Here is a 23,442-nt window from a genome sequence, read left to right on the forward strand (position 1 = left end):
GTTAACTCAGATCCATCCGTGGACTCATCTGAAGAGTGTTGGTCAGAGGGCTCAGTCCTGGGCCTTTTGTCTGGTGATGGGTGAGAGCCCCTGTCCGGGTGAGGCTGAGAACCTCTAATTAAAGAAATAAGATCCTCTGCAAGGCTGAGGATCTGAGAACTAGAAGAAGAAGGCCTCTGGGAGGTAGTTTTGGGAGGCAAAGCTTTAGTAAGTTTGGCAGCTTTAGCCCTGGAAAAAGCCTTAATGGACATGGAAGCAGGGGGTCTAGCTGCCCCACTTGCAGGAGTGGATTTGTCCAAAGGTATGGTGTCGGACATTTCCTGGACACTGGTTTCGGTAGGTAGCTCAGTAGCCGACTCAGCCGGGGCCTCCAGGGCCGCGGTGGTCGGTTGAGTGGATTCGGTTAAAGGAAGCTCCGAGGAGTCGGTTTCGGCCGAAACCGAGACACTCGCGGTAGGCCTTACCATGGTGTCAGCCGAAACCGCGGGCCGCAAGTGTCGGTCCTTGTCCTTCCGTTTTTTCACCAAATGTGAAGTCGGAGTCTCCGACGGCATCTTATATGCAAAATTAGCCCCAAAGAATTCCTCTGCAAACTCCGACCGACGTCTAAGAGTTCATCGGTTGAAGGAAGCACAGGCTGAACAGGCCGAGACGTCGTGGTCTGGGCCTAAGCAAGGAAGGCAGTAAGAGTGGAAATCCTTATGAGGTATTTGTTTCCCACAAGTTAAACAATTATTTACTTTATCTGACATTGGCTGAGGCAAGAAAGAGTCCCCAATGGGGTACTTAGCTTTTTCGAAGTCTTCGGTAGTGAATTTCTTCTTATCACAGGATCTGACCGACCGGCACTTGCGAATTGCTTCTGCTTCGGGCACCGCGCGGCAAGAAAGACTGAGGAAAATGGCGTCAGCTGATGCTTTTATACCCCAGACGCTCTGACGTCGGGGAAAGTACATCAGCCGAGGCCAGACCCAGACTTTGGAATCCGGCCGACCGAAGGGCTGCCTGAGGCAGGACAACCCATATGTTATGACTGCAGATGCATCCTTGAAGGACATCTGGTAACAGAGTCTGAAAAGGTCACCATGTTGGATTTTGGTACATTCACAAACCATTTCAAAAAAGGAAATACTGCAACTGGTCTCCAGGAAAGTTAATTGTTTGAAACCAGAAACACTCTGGAGTAGAAGCCTTCCTCTTTGGTCTGAAGACACAGGCAGAATTACTCCTAGGGAAAACACGTTGAAGAACGTAGGGAAAAAAACTCTGTTTAGTTTGGAGGGTAGGGAAGAATTCCCCTGAAATTAGTTGTGTATCTAGTGCCAACTCTGTCCCTGCTGAATTTGTAGTACTACTCAAAAGTCTGAAACAACCTGTTGCAAAAGGGAAATATTGATAGCTAGTGTGCCGGACAGGCTTAGAGATGTAGGGATGCAAGCTAAGCAGTGGGGAGTGATGGAAGGAATTCTTCTATACTCATTCAGTAGGCATAGTCTGTCCCTTTTTCCTGAAAGGATCCCTGTTTTTGATTGTTCCTTCTGCCAGCTCTTTTTTGTTCCCTGTTTGTCATAAGCTGGAAGGGCTTAATTAGTTTGTCTAAAAAGAAGCAGAGGGCTTGTAAAATTTATAATTTGAGGCTTCTCTCTGTCATAAAATTGACTGAGGACCCAAGCAGCAACACAACCAAACAAAACCTCACTGTCTAAAGTAGAGCTTAAAATCTCAGATTAACTCACCAGACAACTTTTGAGTACATACCCAAGGATATCTTCTCAAAACAGTATCAGCAGTAGTGGCCCTAAACATAGTAGCTGCACAATCATATAGTTTTCAAAGCACGTCTAAACATCTGAGGCAGGTTATAAATTGCAGGATTCTGAGAGCACCTATCTTCTGAAGGAAGTGGGACAGAACAATCCCATATGCTGTGAATACCCGACAGAATCAAATAGAAGATGGAAATTCTCTTACGAAATCTAATACCTTACTTTTTATCTGCAGGGGAAGGGTTGGTATTAATAAGTGTTATGTCATTTTTGGGAGGGGTGAAGGCTGAGGGTCAGGATGATTGCAAGCAGCATTAAACACATCCTACAAGGCTGGCATAACTGGAGGAATGAGTGCAGCATGAAGTAAATCCACTTTCAGCATCTCATATCATCTCCTCAGTTTACAGAAATAATCTACTTGTTCCCACAGAAATACATAATTCATCTCTGAACTAGTCTTAGAAAATGAAAACTCCCCTAATGGAGTTGGGCAGGATACGTCCCACTAGGTGAGGGGCCTCTTTTCAGAAAAGATCCAATGTGGCATTTATACAACTACAGGAAATCTGGACAGGTCATCGGAGGACTTCCTCCACTTCTTTCGATAGATATTGTGGGATCTTTTACATCCACCTGACTCTACCACCAATTCAAGCAGATGAGACCTCGATTAAACGTCTCATCCAAAGACCAAATCAGAATCTTGGGCTTGAGAATCAGTCAAATACAAATCACCATCTCTGTTTGTGTCAGAATCCTCTGACATATTTTCCTCAGGAATATACTGACAGAGTTACTCTTCTGGTATGGATTTCTAACTTGTCAGGATAGAACGGGTGCAATAAACTTAGAAGAAAAATCAACCTTATGAAAAGAAAAAATGTCTATGGATGAGCAATATCTAATCTTTTGTGTCTTTGTTCTATAGTGACATCCTTGGAAGGTCACTGACAGAGATAGCACTTCATCCTATGCAATAGATCTCTATCTGGCCCTTTAAGAATTTCTAAGAGAAACTTCTAGACAAACAAAGAAGATGGTTCTCCCTTGCCTGGACTGGACAAAGGGATATCTGCAGAGTATGAGGCTAAGCCCTAGTCTATGGTGGCAGAGAGTCCGTCTATACAGAAACCTGGGGAAACCAGTCAGTGATCTGAGGAATAGCAAATGGCCACTGCAAAGTCACCTACAAATGGCTGAGGCCTTGCATGAGCATGTGGTGTAGGCAAGGGCCCCTATTCTGTTTTTTTATTTTTTTTATTCAGGAACAGTGGGAGAAGAAACAGCAGTAAGAATCCATGTTTGTATCAGAGGAAGAAGCCTGAATCCTGGTCTGTGCTGCTGGAAAGAGTCAGTTGGAAGGTAAGTTGCAAGGCAAGTCTTCACAAGCAGCACACACACTTACACTAAAACCACACAGTCTGTCAAAAATTTAAAAGGAAAAGCACAAGCAGTACAGAAAAAAACCCTGTAGGAACTCTAAGTCACTTTCACATCAAGGTAACAAGAAATTAAGGTAAGTAGTCAAAAGGTGCACACCATCACCAAGCTTAAAATACAATTCTCACCCTGAAATAAACATGCTTAAATAAAACACTATCAAGCCAAATGTCTCAAGCAGTACAATAGTGAAGGTAAGTGTCATGAAGTGTAAACAACCACCAAAACACTCAGTTTTAAGTACATAAAAACACTTCTCAATCTTTAATCTTACATAACTTAAAATTAAGAAACCCCTTTCTAAAAATAGCAGTTACTGACAAGAAATTTCTGACATTGATAGAACTGCCCATACAATTCAGAAAATAAAAATACATACAGATATTTAAATTTGCAAAATTTTCTGTGTAGAAGGGTTCCCTAAGGGACTAATACCTCTCAACTGTCCCTGATTTTCAAGGATGTCTCCTTTTTTGACTCTTTAGCTCTCTCTCTCTTAGTCCCTGGTGCTTTTTGGAGAAAATGCAGTGAATTACACTTAATAATGACAATAATTAGATTTATAGACTTGTTTTACTTAAGAAAATGTATACTAATTCACATTCTCTTATTCTGTCAACAACAAAAGTTAACAGTACTAATATTTTAAAATTTACCTTGACTGTCTCTGGATTTCTCCCTGGTTTATTGAGAGCTACTGGGAACTTTATTTACTAGAAATGAAGCCTAGCCGTTTGCTGCTTCTGTGAAGCCTCACAGATGATTTCATTTGGGGCAAGAAAGTCAAGCAGCTGTCTACACTTTCAGTTCTGATTTCCCTCCAAAGGGCTAGCCAATCAGCAGTCAAAAGTGTAGGGGGTTGCAGGGAGTTGATGTTTATTCAAGACTTGCCAGTTGTTGCATCTTGGGCAGGATATAATCCAAACAGCTAAAGGGTACTGCAGCAGTGAGTAAAATGAATGTCAAGGATCACAAAGTGTGCCACGTCAGGACTAGCCACTCAACAGTGTAAAAAAGAATGGATTCCAGGTGATTTGGACTTGTTGATCAAGTCGCCAAAAATGGATATGGGTTATCGGCGGAGACGGGTTAAGGACCTTGCCTTGTCTAACATGTGCCAGGGACCCACAACTGTGGGAGGGCATTTTGTGCCTGTGTTACCCAGTATGTGCTTGCCATCCCTGGGTCAAAGCTAATGTCTTGCTGGTGTTTAGCTGCCAAGCTTGGGTTGCTTGGCATAGCTCTATTGAGAGAAATCTTTACATAAAACTAATTAATCTGACAAACATAAAATTCATCCTACAAGGCTGGCATACCAGAAGGATTGAGTACAGCATGAAACAAATCCACTTTCAGCATATTATAATATCTCCTCAGTTTACAGGGGTCATCCAGGCTAGGAAGAAATACTGATAAGATAACAAAAGAGGCTAACAGAGTATTCTCAACAGCAAAGAACATGGCATCACAGGCACTAAGCTTCTGGTAGGTGACTCAGCAGATGGTGTAACACAACTCTTTCAGGTTGCAAGGCAAAGACAGTGAAATAAAGAAGCCTGTTGTCAGACACCCTTCATAAGGGGTGCCGGTGACAACTTGTTCACCAGTCCAGAGGACATCAAAGGTAAATGAAAGCTCTACTTCTAGCAGCCTCCAAATAAAGAAAACCCCACAGAAGTTGTAGTGCCCCAGATTCACACCTACAATGAAACAGGTGAAAGAGCCCACCACAGATGAATGGACAGTATTGTGAAAATGAAGTCAGTTAAAGTAGCAGGTTCAGATGAGGTCACAGCAGATAAAATCATGCTGCTGCATGAGTTGGGGAAGACATGGCTTCAGGGGGTACTCAGAGCAGTGTGAAGAGAAAGGTGTACCCATATGACTGGAGAATAAGCCTTTTAGCGCCAGCGTACAAGAACAGAAGGGGCATTCACAGCTGTGAGCAATATAGAGGTATCTAACACTTGTCAAACTGTACGAGGATAATTGGTAAACAAATGTGCAAAGTAGTAGCAAGTAAGATGGGAGATGTGCAGTTCGAATTCGATCAGGATGCATCACAACTGACCCAATGTTTGTCATGAGGCAGCTACTTGAAAAGAAGATACAGATGAGGAAAGAGTCCAAATGGGCATTCATAGACTTGGAGAAAACCTATTACAACATTCCAAAAAAATGAGTTGTGCATTCCTGCAATGGTTCAAAGTCCCAGAAGCACGGGTAGAATTAGTGCACACTATATACAAGGACCCAATGATACAACTACAAATGGTGTTCCAACTCACAGGGGTTCCTGCGGAGTGGGTATGCATCAGAGTTTGGGCTCTGAGTCCACTGCTGTTCATACTGGTAAGAGACTACATTTATCAAACATGTCAGAGGGGACAGATTAACAAAGCTGCAGTAAGCAGATGATGTAGCATTACATGCAGACTCTTAACAAGAGCTTCAGCAAATGTTAGGGGAATGGAATGCAAAACTAAAGGCACATGTAGTGAAACTGAATATGGACAATACAGCTGGCATGGCATCAAATGGAAGACATGAGAAGAAGCGGAAAAGTGAGGTTTGACAGGAAAATACTTGAACAGGTTAACAGCTTCATGCATATGGAAGGGGTGACTGCACAGAAGGGATGTCTGAATGGGTCTATATCATATGAGCGAATAGGAAAAACCGTAAACGCTCACAATCTCGAAAGTACCGGACCTCAAACTTGCTATTGTGGGGGGCTGCACCCCCAACCCTGCTAAATATATATTCCAACTCCAAGATTGCACTACAGTGAGGAAAGGGCAAATATTCCATTCTTCACTGTACCACGATCTCAGAAAAACACTTCAAGGTCTGGTACTTTCAAGATTATGAGCATTCACAGTTTTTCCTATTCGCTCATATGATATAGACCCTGTCTGAATAAGATGATCAATGCTAGAATCAGAGTGGCTGCTGCCAACTAGCACAGTATGTCAGGGACAGTGTGTGACAGAGCAATGCCAAAGAAGCTGAAATATAAGGTTTACACATCAGTGGTGTGACTAGTGCTAGTGTATGGTACAGAAACCTGGGGATACTTGAGGAAGCTAGAGGTGATGGAGATGAAATGTCTGAGATCAGTGGTAGGATGCACACTGTGGGATAAAGGAATGTGGACATCACAGCAGATGCCAAAGTGTCTCCCATTGCAGAGAAGGTCAAAAAGAACAGGATACAATGGTTCAAGGCACACATACAAGAAACAGAAGACAATCTAGTGAAGATCTGAGAGAGACAAGTGGAAACAAGGTCATCCAATAAAGAGATGGATGGACTTGCGTGAGAGAAGCCCTGTGACAGTCAGGTATGACCACAGAAGAAGGTAGGAGAGTGGCAGTGAATCAAGAAAGATGCTGACAGTTAACACAATATACCCCCACCCATATAGAAAATGGGAAAGGGGAATGATGATTTGTTACTACACCATTTATGATTATTATTTGTATTTGTTTTCTAGCATGATCTCCATGGACCTTTCATACACTGGTTAAGTGACTTGTTCACAGTCACAGTTAGGTAATGGAGCATTTAACCTACAATGCCACAAAACACACACTGAACTTCTACAGCCATTCTTTCTTGGTAAAAATTATATTACACCTTACTTATTTTATCAGGTTTTCACTTCTAAAGGATTATTTCCCCATTTTCACTGTGTAATGTTCTTTCTCTTCTTCTACTAGCACTTGGTCACAAAAAGTTATTTCTCTTCTTCTGCTAGAACTTAGTCAAAAAAAGTTTCATCTCCGCTTTCATCACATTTCTCTACAAACATTACTTTTTTATAAGTCACCAAGGATTTTCAGAACTGTTGGAAATTAACATTTTTGTTCACAATTTCCTCAAATACTAAAAATGTTATTTCACGTTAACTAATCTATCTTTACATTTATTCTTGTATCGGTTAGACATAAAAAATCCTGCACGTTATATCTTATTATCATAAAAGGATAAAGACGAAAACAAGAGTTATTAGTACAGTTTTCCAAGTTCACATATGCAGTCTTTAATTCTCATTTAAAAAAAAAGTTTCAATGAACATCATAAAACAAATCTGCTAAAAAATTGTGATAAAGTACCTAAAAGAAAAAGCCCTAGCATACATGGATAGCAAATGGTTTAGCACTACCATAAAAAAAGAAACAAATACAAAAGTAATCATACAAAGTTTCACTTACACCAAGCTCATTTTTCAATGAGTCACCCCAGTAAGACGTTGTTAAAGGCTTATTTAGTTTATTTTTAATCCACAGTCTTGTAGCCTTCAGTGCACTCTCTAGGTGTTGATTAGCTAATGAAACAAGTTTTTTGTTCTGCATGGCATCTTCTGAAAACTAAAAATAACAGTTTATGTAAGACAGCAGAAATTGTATACGGAATATATAAGCAACAAAAAGAATATGCATCATGCCTTGCATGTTTAATTTAAATGTTGTCACAGTAATGAAGAAAATAAAATACATTCTTAAATTTCAACTGATCTTTGACTGGACTGTTCATTGCCGAGTATTTCTTGATCATCACACAGAACCTGGCAGCTTTTCAGAAAAAAATCCCACATATGGGGATGCCTGCATAACTATATAGTAGAGAGTCGATTATCTGAACTAATTGGGACCTAGGGTAGCTCAGATAATCAAATGTATAATGAAACTAGATTAAAAAAAGGGCTAAAATCTTGTTTTTCAGCACACAGGGACTACACTTTTCAACATTCAATGATTCCAGTGGAGAATAAAGAATATTTTTCACACGAGTGAGCTACAAGCTCAAAAGACACACAAAGTGAATACATATAATGTTTGTATATTCAGACTTTATGATTTTTTCCTACTCAAAAACTTTGGAAGTCTACATTCAGATAACTGACGCTTTGGATAATTGGCATTCGGATAATCAACTCTCTACTGTACTGACTTACACTGAAGTTACAGATATATGCACATTCTCATTGGTGTAGAATAGGCTAATGACCCCTACGGCCCTTATTAGCTAGCCATGCAACCCAAATGAGATCCACAAATTTGATTTAAATGGGGGGGGGGGATAACTGACTGCTGGTGTCTATCAGAGACATTGGCACCAGATAAAGGTGAATTTCTAATTACCCATCCATTGGTCTAAGTTGTGTTTAAACAGGGTTAAAGAGGAACTCTACTTCACATGGATGGGGAGCCTATTCCAGAGAATGGGAATTCTCTCTCTCTTCAACGCGTCCTACTTATGTAGCAAGCAGAATTTAGGTCTTTTGATATAGCGGTTCTGATACAGTTTGTTTTGCAGATGTGCAAAAAGTTCAGTCAAAACAAATGCATCCCACCCACAAGCCACAAGTGTCCATTTTCATGTAAATATAGAAATAATGCAGATTTCACTCCACATCACTAACAATCATAATAAGTGCTTGTTAGTGCCAAAGACTGGATTGCTCTGGAGCTGAACTGCAAGGGATACTCAAAGTGTTTAAAAACATGTAAATAAAATGAATATTTAACACTGAGGAGTGTATCACATTCCATTTGGAACCTTTATTGCTACTCTATTAAAATGGCACTACTAGAAACACTGTTTCATTATGGATGAACAAGAAGTTATGTACTCACCATAACATTCGATGTATGTAGTCCATCTCGCCTTACATTCTTACCCGTGGGCTCTGAGCCAAACTACAGCTCCGACTCGGCCATACTTTAGCTCGAAGTCTTCAATTGGCTTGTGGCTAAGAGGTATCTCATCATGCAACAGGTCTATTCCCCAGATCTTGTTTGCTGCAATCTCACACACATACACACTTAGAACAACCCCAATAGAAAGGACTACTGAGACCTAGAGAAAAAACCTAGAGGGGGGAGGAGGGAGGGTTAGTAAGAATGTAAGGCGAGATGGACTACATACATCGAATGCTATAGTGAGTACATAACTTCTTGATGTTATGTAGTCCAATCTTGCCCTCATTCTTACCCGTGGGATAGCGTCCCTAGCACCTTGATCTTGAGTGGCTCAGTGAAAAATTCTCTTGAGCACTGTGAAACCAAAGGAAGATCTGCCTAGTGGCCCTTGGGGTAAGGTCTAGAAGGCATGAAAAAATGGACTCCCATGGCAGACAGGGTTTTTCCTTCTTGTTCGCACCTAGTGAGAGTGTCCTTCACCTTGGTTCAGAACAACGATGAATCATCAAAGAGGGCGTTGGTGAACGTAGACTTGAAGGCCTCCACGACACTGCACAGGCGCATCCAGGAGTGTCTCCTAAGAGAGACTCTGGAACACGCTGCCCTACTCGCTCCGTCGGATGCATATGCGATCAGCCACATGGAGGAGTTGTTAAGGGAATTTAGGGTAGACATCTGTGCATTGACCTTCTGTGCCACGGCATCTGAAAAGTTCCCCTGTAGAGAATCTCCTAGCTCTTTTAGGAGATTTCTCTGGAGCCTTGTAAAATGCGTCAAGTAGTTCAGCGACTGCAGTGCAAAGGCCGCTGAGGTAAACACATGCTTCCCATACCTGTCCACAGCCCAGGACCCTTGTTAGGTGGATGGACGGTAGACTAAGTTTCAGCAACTTCCTTCTTGGTGGCTGCTGCCAACACCATGGCATCTACTGGAATGCCTTTAGTTAGATATTCTTTGTCAAAGGGGGCGGACAAAAACTTATTGGGTCTCCTAGGGACTGGTTCTACAGTGTCAGGAGTTTGCCACACCTTTCGACAGACCAGATCTAGTAGCTTATCAAAAGGGGGAGAAACCCAAGAGGCGGAGGGTTGAGACCCGAAAGCCTTCAGGAACACCGACTCCTCATCAGAAGGGGATTTGGAGTGCCAGCTGCCTCTCTGCTTTAAGATCTCCAGGATATCTGAAAAAGAGATATCACCAGAAGATAACTTGGTGGACCCCTCTGACTCCTCGAGGTCAGTGTCCGACGTGTCATCCGGGGAGTCAAGGTGTTTTCCCTTACACAATCTCTTTCTGGCAAGCTCCTCAGGCAAAAACTCTGGGGAGACATCAGAAAGTTATGGAACACTCATGGAGGTATTCTGAGGCTTAGGGTCTCCTCTGCCCATGGATAGAGTGTGATCCAAAACTGACACTGGTGCTGGAGGAGGCATAGTATTTGTGCCGTAGGATGCAGCTGAGGACCTGGCCAGCACGCTCCTCACAACCTCGAAGGCTGATCGCCCGGCTCCGACGGTCGACTAGCTGCAGAGGAAACAGTAGTAGCCCTCGGCGCCGAGGAGATGAGGTCCAAAGCAGATGTTGGGTCCAAGCTCACTTGAGCCGAAGCACCGAGAGGAAGGCTCGGAACAGATAAAGATCAATCCGAACCATCCCCCTCGGGTCCGACTGGAAAACCGTGGACGGAGTGGAAATCGGAACCGAGAGTCCAGGTGAGGCTACTGGAACCAACCTAACAACACCCAATGGAACCGACAACTCTGGCTCTGAAGGCCGAGAAAGGCCTTGGAGGAGGAACAACAAAGGATGAAGAGGCCATAGGCTCTGGAGCTGACTGGGTCGGAGCCAAAATCAATTTGGCCAACACTGATGACTGAAGCAGTTTCTTCACCACCCTATCAACGTCCTCATCAGAAAGGGTCCTGGAAGACCTGGAAGGATAATGTAGGAGATCTGGATCTCCCTACAGAAGGGGACGTCCGTGAAGGAGAAACTGGTCGAATAACTGGAGACCGTCTCTGAACCAAAATATCTGTGACCGGCTTCGAAAGGCTGGGAGCCGATACCGACTTAGTCAAGAGACTACTTTCTGTCGGCACTGAGGGCAGTGGAACTGAAGAAGGATAAGCTGTTCTAGTAACTTTCTCTGGCGGCTCTGAAGAAACAGACGGAGCTGGAAAGCGCTTCTTAGAAATCTTTTTGTCCTTTTTAGCTGGAGAGGATAATACACTGGAAGACTTAGCTAAGTCTTCCTCGAAGGAGTGTTTAAGCAGTCCTTTCAAAATGAGCTTGGTCTTCCTCTCCCGTAGCACATGGGGACTGAAGAAATGACAAAACAAGCAGGACTCTTGGAGGTGAATAACCCCCAAGCAGTACACACACACACAGAGTGCCCATCAGTTAAAGGCATCTTATTGTTGCATTCAACACACTTTTTAAAGCCTGAAAGCCTGCGTTCCTTCGAATCCTTGGATATGCTGAAAGGAACAAAGCAACAAGTACACACATTAGACCCAACTAACCCCACACAAGAAACAGAGCCTCTAACTAAAATGGCCTTGAAACTGGCAGGAAAAACAACAGGGAGGACTAGGTCCTCTAACTTAAACGGGCCTAGCCTGGGGAAACAAAGGCAGGATAGCACCACTAGCCAGACACAACAACACTAGACACTAACAGAATGGGGCCCCAAACCAAAGACTACACAGAAAGCAAAGGGGATGACTAGGTCCTCTAACTTAAATGGGCCTAGCCCGCAGGGAAGGGAAACGAACAGGATACCAAAACGGCCAATGACAGGGCCACAAAAAACAGCAAGAGAAACAAAGACAGTAAAACACCACTGCCACACAGACAGAGCTATGAAAATAGCTTTTTAGCAACAAGTCAACAGTTTATAAAAATTTTATAAACAATATACTTAGCCACGGCCAAAAGCGAGACCACGTCTGAGTTTAACGAGCGGCAAACAAGATCTGGGGAATAGTCCTGTTGCATGATGGGATACCTCTTAGCCATGAGCCAATTGAAAACTTCAAGCTAGCGTATGACCGAGTCAGAGCAGAGGTTCGGCTCTGAACCCAAGGGTAAGAATGAAGGCGGGACTGGACTACATAACATCAGTAGTTTTACAGGTTCTGATTAAACAGTGAATGAAACAAACATATTTGCTAACGTCATACTGACCACGAAAAGAATCACACAGTTACATGGATTTGCAGAAAGGCATACACAGTAGGTATTATCAATGAAAAGTAATACCAGAACAGAGGGCATGATTTTTTTTTACAAGATTACAATTATTACTTTGGGAAGTGTATGTCTGCGTATATAAGGGAAAGCAAAGTTGTTTTCTGTTTCTAGTCTGCTACTTGTAACGCATAATACATTGCTGCATCTGTCTAAAAACTAAATTTCCAAGGCTCATGCAAACATCTTGACTATAATTACTTCATGAAAAAGGGTCATACAATTAATTGTTGATCTGAATCATAACTATAGCAAAGTTAAGAACATGCAATTACATTTTACAAAGCATATTCTCTATGTAAGCCATTTACACAGCAAACAAACACTCGTGTAGCAGTTTCTTAAGAGAACCATATGGATGCAAGACCATAGATTGGTACTAAGCTAACTGCCCTTGTAAGCCATTTTAAGCCTAGCCAATTGTCCGTTGTGAGACACAAACCCTGGACCTTGTGTTTGTAAGGCAAACACCTTAACCATTAGGCCACCCTCCCACCCAGTGGTATTGTATTCCTATAATTTGGTTCTGAGTAAGTTCTACCTATAATATGAAAGAGCTAGACCATGTTTAGATTTTTAATTCAAGATAAAATACTTATGTTTTATTTTTTACCCTTGAGTGGGAATTTGTGTAAGTTTCCCTAATGCACTGAACAGTATGTGCACCTTTATTTTTTGTTGGTTTTAGTTGGTGGAAGCAGCATGGTCGCACACACATTCTGTTTGCTATCTTACATCTAACTGAGCTACCACCAACTTAAGCAAATGAGATATCGCTTAACATTTAATCTGAAGGACAACACACTCAGGGCTCCAGCATTCCCTAATGCTTCACTGTAGTGTCAACAATCCAATCACCTGGCTTTGGAACAGACCCCACAGAATTCTGATCTTCCAGCACCAAAGGTGAGTGTGTGTCCTGTATATGATAGCAGTTTCTTTTAACAAACTTTTTTTTTTCATTTGACCTGTGAATCATCTCACTTATTTTGCCAATTCTTTCTGCCGAATTCTGACTTAGTGATAAAACATCTTAATGTGCACTTTAGAAAGCATTCCCTTTTTTCCCACTGTTTTGTGATCTCACAGTTGGTATTTACAATTAGCAGGAATGTTGTGGGCATGGGGGTCCTCGCCTGCCTGGAAAAACACAGAAAGTTTTTTTTTTTTTTTTAAAACAGACATTCAAATGAATGCACTTTTGATCAAGTGCGGATGATCGAGTGCTGGCTATAGTAGAATCTGACCATTCCTTATTCACTCATATAATATATATATATATATATATATATATATATATATATATATATATATATATACATATATATATACACATATATATATATACACATACATATACACACACGCGCACACACACACCCACCCTCAAATAACATCCATGTTAAACAGTGGTGGTGGATGTTATTTGAGTTTATACACTGGGCTGCCATTGGTGTGTTTCTTCTTTTTAGTGTTTGCTGGATATATATACACACACACACACACACACACACACGTGTACGCGCATGTGTGTTTGTATACGATATTACGGTGGTTTTTAATAAATCTCACTCAACTGAATAAATCTGACTGAAAACTCATCTGATCGAATCACATTTGACTGAAAAAGTTTACTGCATCAAGCATATCTTAAAAACATTTTTTTTTGGATGGGACAAGCCCTCTTACACTCCCCATGTTAGGGGGCAGACATCTACCATGTTAACAAACTGCACTTGGAAGTGATCTGGAAAAATGCACACAAGTATGACATTTTATTTTGTGTAAATCAAGCTTTCATTCTGAGAATTAAAACAGATGTTCTCCATTTTTAATAGGTTCCCAGTTTAAGAGTAAATGCAAAGGCAAATTAAATGCAATGTAATACATGGAGTGCCCACTTCAGATTTTATGAAACACTGGAGTTATGTTCAATTTTTGATGTTTTGGAAAGTTAACATCATTAACTGCAATAGACCCATACTTAAAAGTCCTTTGTAAAGTGTTTTAGCTTATAATTTTCTAAGTCTGCCACAAGGAGATTTCAAATGAAACTTTCTGGAAACTTCATACTAATTCTGCAGCTCAAATAGAAATTTCATTCACAAAACAGAAGCTGATGATTCTGATGAACCCAAGGCTGCTTCTGTCAGGAAATTCAAGTCACAAACTAGGCAAACGGTGTGTTGAAATAACCTTGAACAGGGACAGGAAACACTGGTTGGACAGAGAGGGTGCTGGAGGTCTTGGCTTGGTCACTCAGCTGAGATCTCAATTCTATAGCTGTGCCAGTGGGGAGTCTTACTGGGGATCTGGAGAAAGAGAGACAGAAACCAGCCCCAGACTGAATGTGGTCTCCATGTGCTCTTAAGTGCAAATTGCACTTGATGCAGGATCTGCATCTGGAAATATTGTGTGTGTACCTGTTATCCTCTCAGGGGAATTTTCCCCCACAGATGCCTGTGGTGAGGATTGAAGATCTTGGATTATTGGTCCAGTGGAGGGTTGTCACATTCTGGTTGGCAGTGGTGGGATTTCCACATCACATATTGGTTGGCAGTGGTGGGATCACCCCATCACATACTGGGAAATAGTGGTGTGTAAATTGAACTCTTGTGGCCTGGAAACAGTGGTCACTAAAGAAGGTGTTTGTACTCTCAAGTAGCCACACGGTGAACATTCAGAGTTTTATATCACAATAGTTTTATTTTTTGTTAGTTTAGTCAGTCAAGGAGCACAGGCACTGATGTCAGCAGAGGATTATGGCAAGATGACAAGGAGCCAGCTGGCTGAGATGTGCCAAGCCAAAGGATTGATGAATGCCAACCTGACTAATGTGGAAATTATTGCAGCCTTAGTCACAGCTGCATCACAGACCAGCAACCAGGAAGACAGCCAGACTAACCTTGGGGGATGTACAACTCTCAGAAAAAGGGCAGTTCAATTTTTCCTCAGAGGACTTAAAAATCCATCTGGAGTTAGAGAGATGAACTGCAGGACAAACGTTTGGAACTATAATCAGCAGACAGAATGCGGCAGGAGAAACAAATGGATTTAGAATCAGAAGAGAGACTGAGACATCTGGAAGCTGAATAAAATGAGAGGCAGAGGCAACATGAAAAGGAGATGCTGACTCTTTGCCAGGGTCATGCAGGTAATGGAGAAGGGAGTAACTGAACCCCAGAAGGAAAAGTTCTTCCATAATTTACAGAAGGTGATAATTTTGATGATTTTATTCATATGCTTGAAAGTGTATGCAAACAGTATAATGTTGACCAAGGGCTCTGGGTATGGTTCCTGACCCCCTTACTCCATGGTAAAGCTGTAACTGCTGTTTCTAAATTGTCTGATATTGACTGGTTAAATTATAACAGTTAAAAACTGTTTATTAGAGTGTTTTAGGTTAACGCCTGAAGCTTATAGAAAAATGTTTTGTGAGCACAGTCGCAAGGCAGATGAACATGTGTGTGATTATATTGCTGAATTAAGAACTTACTTTCATAGGTGGGTGAGTGGGTGTCAGGCCACTACTTTTGAAAATCTGGCAGACCTTTTAGTGAGGGAACAAGCCCTTAGCACTTTGCTTGAGGACATGAGAATCTGGTTGGTAGATAGGGAATGTAATACCGCAGATGAGTTGGGGAAAAAAGGAGACCTATACCTAGCTAGCAGGGCATCACTTCACAGGAAAGGGATACCCAGTGTTGCACATGGGTATAAGGGAACCGCCCTAACAGAGTCTGCCAGTAACAGGGGAAGCCACTAGTTCAGGAACACATCCAGGATCACGGGTTAAACGTTTTAAATGTAACCAGTTGGAATATGTAGTATGTAGATGTCCAGAGCCAAGGTAGTGGAAAAAAGGTAGGGCAGCCAACAAGTGGGAATGACACAATGCCAGTAGTAAGTTGTCTGGAGACAACAAGGGTACCAAACTACCACAAGACGTTATATCCTACCTTAGTAGAGGGGAAACAGGCCACTGCTAAGAGAAACAGCCTCTTAGGTTGATAGGTAGGTACTGGGCTATCTGCCCAAAGGCATATATTAGCCCAGCCACGTTGTGCGGTATTCACCGCCCCTTTGGTTAGTTCCCTAGGCCCTTGATCTAGCAGCTAGTACCCTTGGCCCCTATCTAGTAGAGCTGTTGGTATGACCCCTGGTGTGAACTTTCTGTTACCCATCCACTCGTCAAGGTTCCTCTTGAAGGGTGATAGTGAGGGGCTCTCTGTCTTACCTCAGACCACTGCTAAGAGAGAGACAGCCTCTGACATAACCATTGTGAAGCCTGCAAAGAGTACTACTTGCTTGGGCAGTCTACACCAGTCCAAGCTTTAGCAGAGACCCCATTCTAAATACCTTTGGCTAGGGTTCATCTTGACTGGGAGGGTGGAAAAGGAAGCAAGCAAGTAGGAGTGTGTGAGGATATCCCTGCAGATATCCTGATAGGGAATGACTTTGATAATGCAGTACCTTGTGTGCATGCAGTTACATGCAGTCAGGCTTGGAGACAAGCATGTGGGTCTGGTAGCCTGGGGGGACCAGACAGACCACACACCTGAAACCAGGACTGGTGAGGTGGCTAGTGCAAAGAGGGAGTTACCCTGTAGCAGTGAGACTGAAGGTGAGTCACAGTTGCTGGTGCATACTGATGTTCGTTTGGACTGAGTGACTGCAAGGGCAGAGGTGAGTAGTAGTACCCAGGCTGACAGTGAGGCACCATTGTCAAAGGATACCAGACTTCCTGTGGAAGGTGAGCTGGGAAGGGTTACAAAGACAGAGTTGAGGCAGGCTCAGCTCTCAGACTCTACATTACAAGGCTTGAGGGAGGTTCCTAGGGAGGCGCCTGATTCTTAAGGAAAGAGGGACTCTGTATACTGGGACAAAGGGTTACTTGTACAGACAATGGACCCCTGAGGGAGGGCTAGAGGGTGAGAGAATACAGCAGTTGGTAGTGCTCAGAGCCTACCATCTGGCAATTCTAGCCATAGCCCAAGACATTCCTTTTGCAGGTTATATAGGCATAAAGCATACAAAGAGACGTATATTATGCAGAACGTTTATTGGCCTGGGATTTCTAAGGATGTAACAGGGTACTGCAGGACCTGTAAGCAGTGCCATAAAGTAGGCAAGGCAGGAGACAGGGCCATAGCTCCTTCGATGCCTTTTTCTGTGATTGAGGATCCATTTCAGAGGGTATCTATGGATATTGTGTGGCTTCTGAGCACCCCATCATCCACAGGGAAGAAATATATCCTAGTGATAGTAGTTTATGCTACAAGATACTCTGAGCAGTGGCCCTGTCCTCCAATGAGGCAGAAAAGGTGGCAAATGCTTTGTTAGAGATTTTTCAGTAGGGTACGTTTCCTAAAGGAAATACTGACTGACAGAGGTGCCAATTTAATGTCAAACCTGCTGGCGTGTCTGTGGAAGCAATGTGGGATGAAGCACCTAAAGACCACCCCCAGACTAATGGTCTTGTGGAGAGGTTAAACTCTACACTAAAAACCATGCTACTGGCATTTGCAGACCAGTTTAAGAGGGATTGGGACAAATATTTGCCCCATCTGTTGTTTGCTTACAGAGAGGTTCCCCAGGAATCCACAGGTTTTTCATTCTTTGAGTTGCTGCATGGGCATAGGGTGAGGGGACCTCTACATCTGATTCATAAAGAGTGGTAGGGTGAGTGTGAATCCTACAAGGAGTCTGTTGTGACATATGTCCTGAACCTCAGGACACGGCTCAGGAAACTCATGGGCTTGGCACAGGAGAACCTGGCAGAAGCCCAACAGCAGAAAAAGGTCTAGTATGACAGGAAAGCTCGAGTGAGAGAGTATGCTGTAGGGCATCCGGTGATGGTTCTCCCTTCTGTCAGACACAACAAGCTGCAGGGAGCCGGGGAGGGACCCTTCAAAGTGGTAAGGAAGGTCAGTGCTCTTAACTACATCGTAGAACTGCTAGGCAGGTGGGAGGGTCACAAAATGTACCATGTTAACATGATGAAACCTTACCATGACAGGGAGGCCCTTGTGCTAAGTATTTGCAGTAGGAGGCAGGGGGAGTCTGAGGGGAATCTATGGCTACAGGGACCCAGTCAGCAAAATCCCAAATTACTATGATGGAGCCTAGGGTTGCAGGCATATGATATGACAGTGCAACACTGTAATGGGGTCAGCAATGCAAAGGCAGCTGGGATCTCAAGAGAGGGAATGGGATAAGATATTCCCAGATGGGTTCATCCATCTCAAGCAATGTTTCTCAAGGGTCACCTGAAAAACTATGTTGAGTCTTCAAAGGGGGGGAAGAAGTGTGACAAAAGAAGATACTGCTAGCATAGCTAGCTGGAATTTTGTAAATAATTATATCATTTGTGAATATCAACCTAATTCATATAAGATGCTTTAAAACTGTATTAGAACTGTATGTCACGTCTATATCAAACTGCTCTGTACAGACATTTGTGTTGAAAAGGTATTTATAAAGTGCTGTGTTTAAAATGTACCCACAGTGTGCCCTACCGGAAGAGAACAGAAATGTGCATGCACTATTTTAACTGTTTAAATGTATAGTTTTTAACAGTGGAAACTGGAATACAGGAGGTTAATTTCAGTTCAGCAAACTTTAGCAAAATATCTTAAATTACGGCCCAAAATTCTGAGGCTAGATCATAAAAAAGATGCCTCAATGCAGCCAGACACACAAAGACTGTACTAGGAAGCTTTCTGTATTGTCTTGGAAGTATTTTGATTTATGACTTTCAGCATCTGCCAAAGATCTCAGCAAAAGCCCTTGTATGAGTATTTTTACAGCTAGATGCTAAATACTGCCAGCTTCAGCAGTGGGGGTTTTGCCTGGGAACCTGAAGCCAGATGAAAAGAAGTGACGTCATTCTGCACGAAATCCCAGTAGTAATATTTTAATTATTATTTGAGAAGCATCTCAGTGAGACAAAGCATTCTGCATTCTATCTTGGGCCTGACAACAAGGAACCATTCACCACATCTGCCTTGCTCTAATGAAATAAGTTTCTAGGGAACAGTATAATTCTCTTAGATTCAGTCATTAATATAGTGAAGCTTAGTTTAGATGTTTTTTCTTTATTTGTGTTAAGGGCCTTAAAGTAGCTGATAAAGGAGTGACTGGTGCCAGTGAAAACTACCTTATAGTCTGGGAAGAAGGGGGCACTGCTACTAAACACGTGCCAGCCTTTCCCAGATGTGTGTATATGTGTGTGTGTGTGTGTGTGTGTGTGTGTGTGTGTGTGTGTCTGCATCAGCTACTTGGGCAGGAACAAGAAGCACTGGTTGGACAGAGAGGGTGATGGAGATCTTGGCTTGGTCACTCAGCTGAGATCTCAGCTCTATAACTGTGCCAGTGGGGAGTCTTATTGGGGATCTGGAGAAAGAGAGAGAAACTAGTCCCAGAATGACTGTGGTCTCTGTGTGCTCTTGAGGGCAAATTGCACTTGATGCAGGGAGCTGCATCTGGAAATAGTGTGTGTACTGGTACTCTTCTAGGTGAACATCCCCCCCACATATGCCAATGGTGAGGACTGAGGCTCCTTAATTACTGGTCCAGTGGAAGGTCATCACAGTTTATATCTCCTGAAACTGCGCCCCAAACAAAGCCTGAGGCATCTGTGCTGACTAACTGCTTTGGAACAGGAGGGGAGAACAGGAGACCTGGATTAAGGGGATATCTGCTGTCTCAATCATGTGATATGCCTTATGAAGAAACCCCTGCACTGGGATTTGAGAAGACAGAGGGCGTTGGTGCTGGGACTAAAGAGACTTCCACTGTCTCTGTCTGGAGTGCTCCCACGGGTTTCATAAGAATCACAGAAGCCATGAGACCCAAAATTCTGAGGTACTCACTCCCACTGACTGAAGTCTAAGTGGAAACCCTAGAAATAGACCTAAATATAGATCTATTTTTTACTGTGGAAAAAAAAGCTCTATAAACAGAGGTGTTTAGTTGACATCACAGAAGCACAATCCTGTGTGAGGGAGTTAAGACAGACTTCTGAATGTTCATTTGGAATCCCAGCTTGTGTAAGAGAACACTCACACAAGAGAGAGACTCCTGGTGTTTTGAAAAAGACTGCAGAGATAAGCAAGTTGTCTAAATATGGAAAAATGTAGGTATTATGTAATCTGCAAGGTGCTATAACTGAAGCTACTCACTTTGTGAACACCCATGGCACAATTGGTACAATGGATAGTCCAAGGGGTAAGACAGAGAACTGATAATGTGATCCAGACACACAACTTTAAGAAATGCCTGAAATCTGGATAAAAAGGGCTGTGATGATGATCACCTTTTAATTCTAGTGTTACAAGGAAATATGAAAGAGGAAGAAGAGGTAACAGGTTGTAAAGTGACAGTTTTGAATTTAGGTACTTATCAGAAACAGGTTTAGAAAAGAAAGATCAAGAACTGCTCTCCAAGTATTTTCTTTCTGTGGTACTAAAAACATCTTTGAATAAAACTGCTTTCCACTTGGGAAAGGGGAACTGGTTTTGCCACTCACTGGAACAATATGTGATAAAGGGCAGGTGGAAATAAGAGCCTGGTCTGCAGGATGTGGAATTATGCCAAAGCAGAAATTCCTCTCATGGCCATCTGTAACCTTGATGAATGATCTTCAGAACCCATTTGTCAAAAACTATTTGTTGTCAAATATAAAAGTGGAGATTCATACACTCTGGAAGTCAAATGGGGTACCAGGTTGGGAGGGGGGACAAAGTAACAGTCATTCTGACTTATCGGACTGTCCTTGGTTTTGGGAGTTTCCAAAATTCATCTTGGAACCCCCTAGTCATTTTTTTGAAAATGTCAATTTACCTGTATTTTGTTGAGGCTGTTTAATTTCTTGTTTACTAAAACTGAATGAGGAGTTAAAAACCCCCTTGGAAAATTTGGAAAAGGAGGGTTTAAAAATCTTAGAGAGTTTCCTTGTATCAGCTCACCCTTTCATCACATTTTTGATCACCACTGCAGCCGAGGGGTCAAAAACTAAATCTCTATCCAAAGGAGAACCTAAAATCTCATTTATATCATCTGGGAGGTTCTGATAAGGCAGCTATGCAAGCTTCCTCAAAACAGTACCAGTAGCCAATAAAGTAGCCATAGCCCTTAAAGTATCCACAGAGTCAAACACACTGTATACAATGAGTAGTGACTTGCACAACCAAAGAAATTAAATTTAAAGCAGATTTTTTTTCTCACAAGAAGAAACTGCAGACAAAACATTCCTTGTACTGTCACAATTAATCAGTACAAACAACATATGAGCCTGACAATGCAAAATTCTGAAAATCAAAGTTGCAGAAGAATATACTCCCCCCCCACACACACACACTTCTCAATAATATCTCCATCCTTTTCAGTATTAGTAGGATTGAAATTAAACATTTAGCAGCAGAAGAATTAACCAAAGCTATAGCTGCTGGATCAAGTTTGGGAACTTTATACATCCTATCTGCCTTTTTAGGGGGAGCTGGCTGACTCATGAACTTTGTAGGCAGTAACAAACATCTAAATGTGACTGAACTGGAGGAATGGGTGCAGGTTTTGGAATTCCTTCAGTAAAAGCTTACAGCATTTTATGACAGACTGAGAAACCTCAGTGATCTTCATTGAAAACACTGCCTCATTTCAGAAATAGAAAAGTCTCAGAGAAAGACAAATAGAAACTGATAGTGAGCTCCCCCCTGAGTCTGACTCAGAAATCTTAGGAGAAAACCATGTAACTGTCTCCCTTCATCCTACTGTCCAGATTCAGAATATTAAACCTCTTCAGGAAAGGAAGTACCCCCCCCCCAGAAACTACCTAAAACGAATGATCAATAGCCTCAATTAAACCCTCAGCGAGACCCACTAAACTACTCCTGTCTAAGGAAATTTGAGGAGGAGAAGATAAATGCTTAGTTTTCAGCTTCTTTTTGACAAGAATAAAACGGAGCCAACAGTGTTATTAGTGCAGCAGCAGCGTTCTGACAAAGCAGGGAAGCCTTCCCGGTTCCCTCTGAGGGGACCATAACAGCCACAGAGGATGTGGCTAATTGTCAGTACATAGTGGCAGTAGGTGCTTCACCACAGGAATCCAAGGTAAAAGAGGAGTAGTCCGAGGTACAACTAATTGCCACATCAGAGTCACCCACTTGCAGCTGAGGAAAACTGCTAGCCTGCTGCAACGGCAATGGCTGTTTGCTTGACCAATTCTTGTGTATCTGGGTGTGTATGTGGCTGGAAGGATGACTTACTATGAGGCTGACAGATTGTTCCATGGTCAAGCCGAAAATGGTGCCTCTTTCTTGTGGAAAACAAACAGCAAATGCTGGTAAAAACACTTTTTTCATAGACACACTAAAAACACTTTTTTCCAGTTGCAGATAAACAATTTCTCCACAGGAAGAATGGTGTTCAGTTACTTTAAACAACTGTTAAACTGACAAGAAAAACTAGCATTTCTGTTTAAAAGTACAATACAGTCTCATGTCAGTCTATTAAAACACAAGCTCCTAGCTTTAAAATAACTTTCCTGAAGAGTAAAGTATAAATAATAAGCAAATTATTAAAAGGGAACTTATCTGTCTACCAAAGGAATGGCACAGGCCAACTGCTAATCTTCAAAGGCCTCAAAGGGGTGTACTATTTGGCAGCAGTAAAGCTTTGAAAAGCTTGGTACCCAAACTTGTCTTTTAGTCAGATGCCTGACAGCTTGGGCACATAGAAGGTGCACTGAAGCTCTGAAAGCTGGACAGCCATTATATCCTTGGCAAGATAAAACCCATATAGCTAAGGCTACTGCAGCAGTGATCAATATGGTGAACATCTATATTTTGATGAACAATAGAACCCAGCCTAAAACAGAGCAAGTTATTTAAAAGCTTGTACACTGGACACTACTGTGGCTCTAGTTCATCATTTTATGTCTAGAAAATCCCTTTAAGTGTTTTTCAATCTTTCTTTGTGATTTGTATAGTGACTTAGCTTCCTAGTAGCTCCTGTTTAACATCCAAGTATAATGATTCTGCTGGCATGAGGTTCCATACAGGTCTTTTCTATCATCTTGGCTTAGACGGGTCTAGACAGCTGCCATTCCCAGAGCAAGGGTAAACCATGGCTGTCTACTGCAGGCTGAAACACTATCACCAGGATTCAATAAAATCCATGTAGGCTCTGTGTACAACCTAGACGGAATGTATCCATGTATACAGCCACAATTCCTCCTCTACAGCCTGCCATACATAATTGTGGCGCACTGCCAAGGG

The 23,442-nt window shown here is 42.3% G+C and overlaps 1 protein-coding gene across 1 annotated transcript in view; it reads right to left on the reverse strand.

The window, feature by feature from the left end:
* Positions 1–23,442, reverse strand: part of RNF213 (ring finger protein 213) — a gene marked incomplete in the record, with an annotated part of 2,890,576 nt that overhangs the window by 2,012,693 nt on the left and 854,441 nt on the right. Inside the window, 1 exon segment of the mRNA XM_044069632.1 lies at positions 7,427–7,582. Within this exon segment, the coding sequence (XP_043925567.1) occupies positions 7,427–7,582 (156 nt within the window).

Source organism: Protopterus annectens, chromosome 4.part0 (genome assembly GCF_019279795.1).
Source record: "Protopterus annectens isolate FY-2018-M chromosome 4.part0, PAN1.0, whole genome shotgun sequence".
Lineage (NCBI taxonomy): Eukaryota > Metazoa > Chordata > Ceratodontiformes > Protopteridae > Protopterus > Protopterus annectens.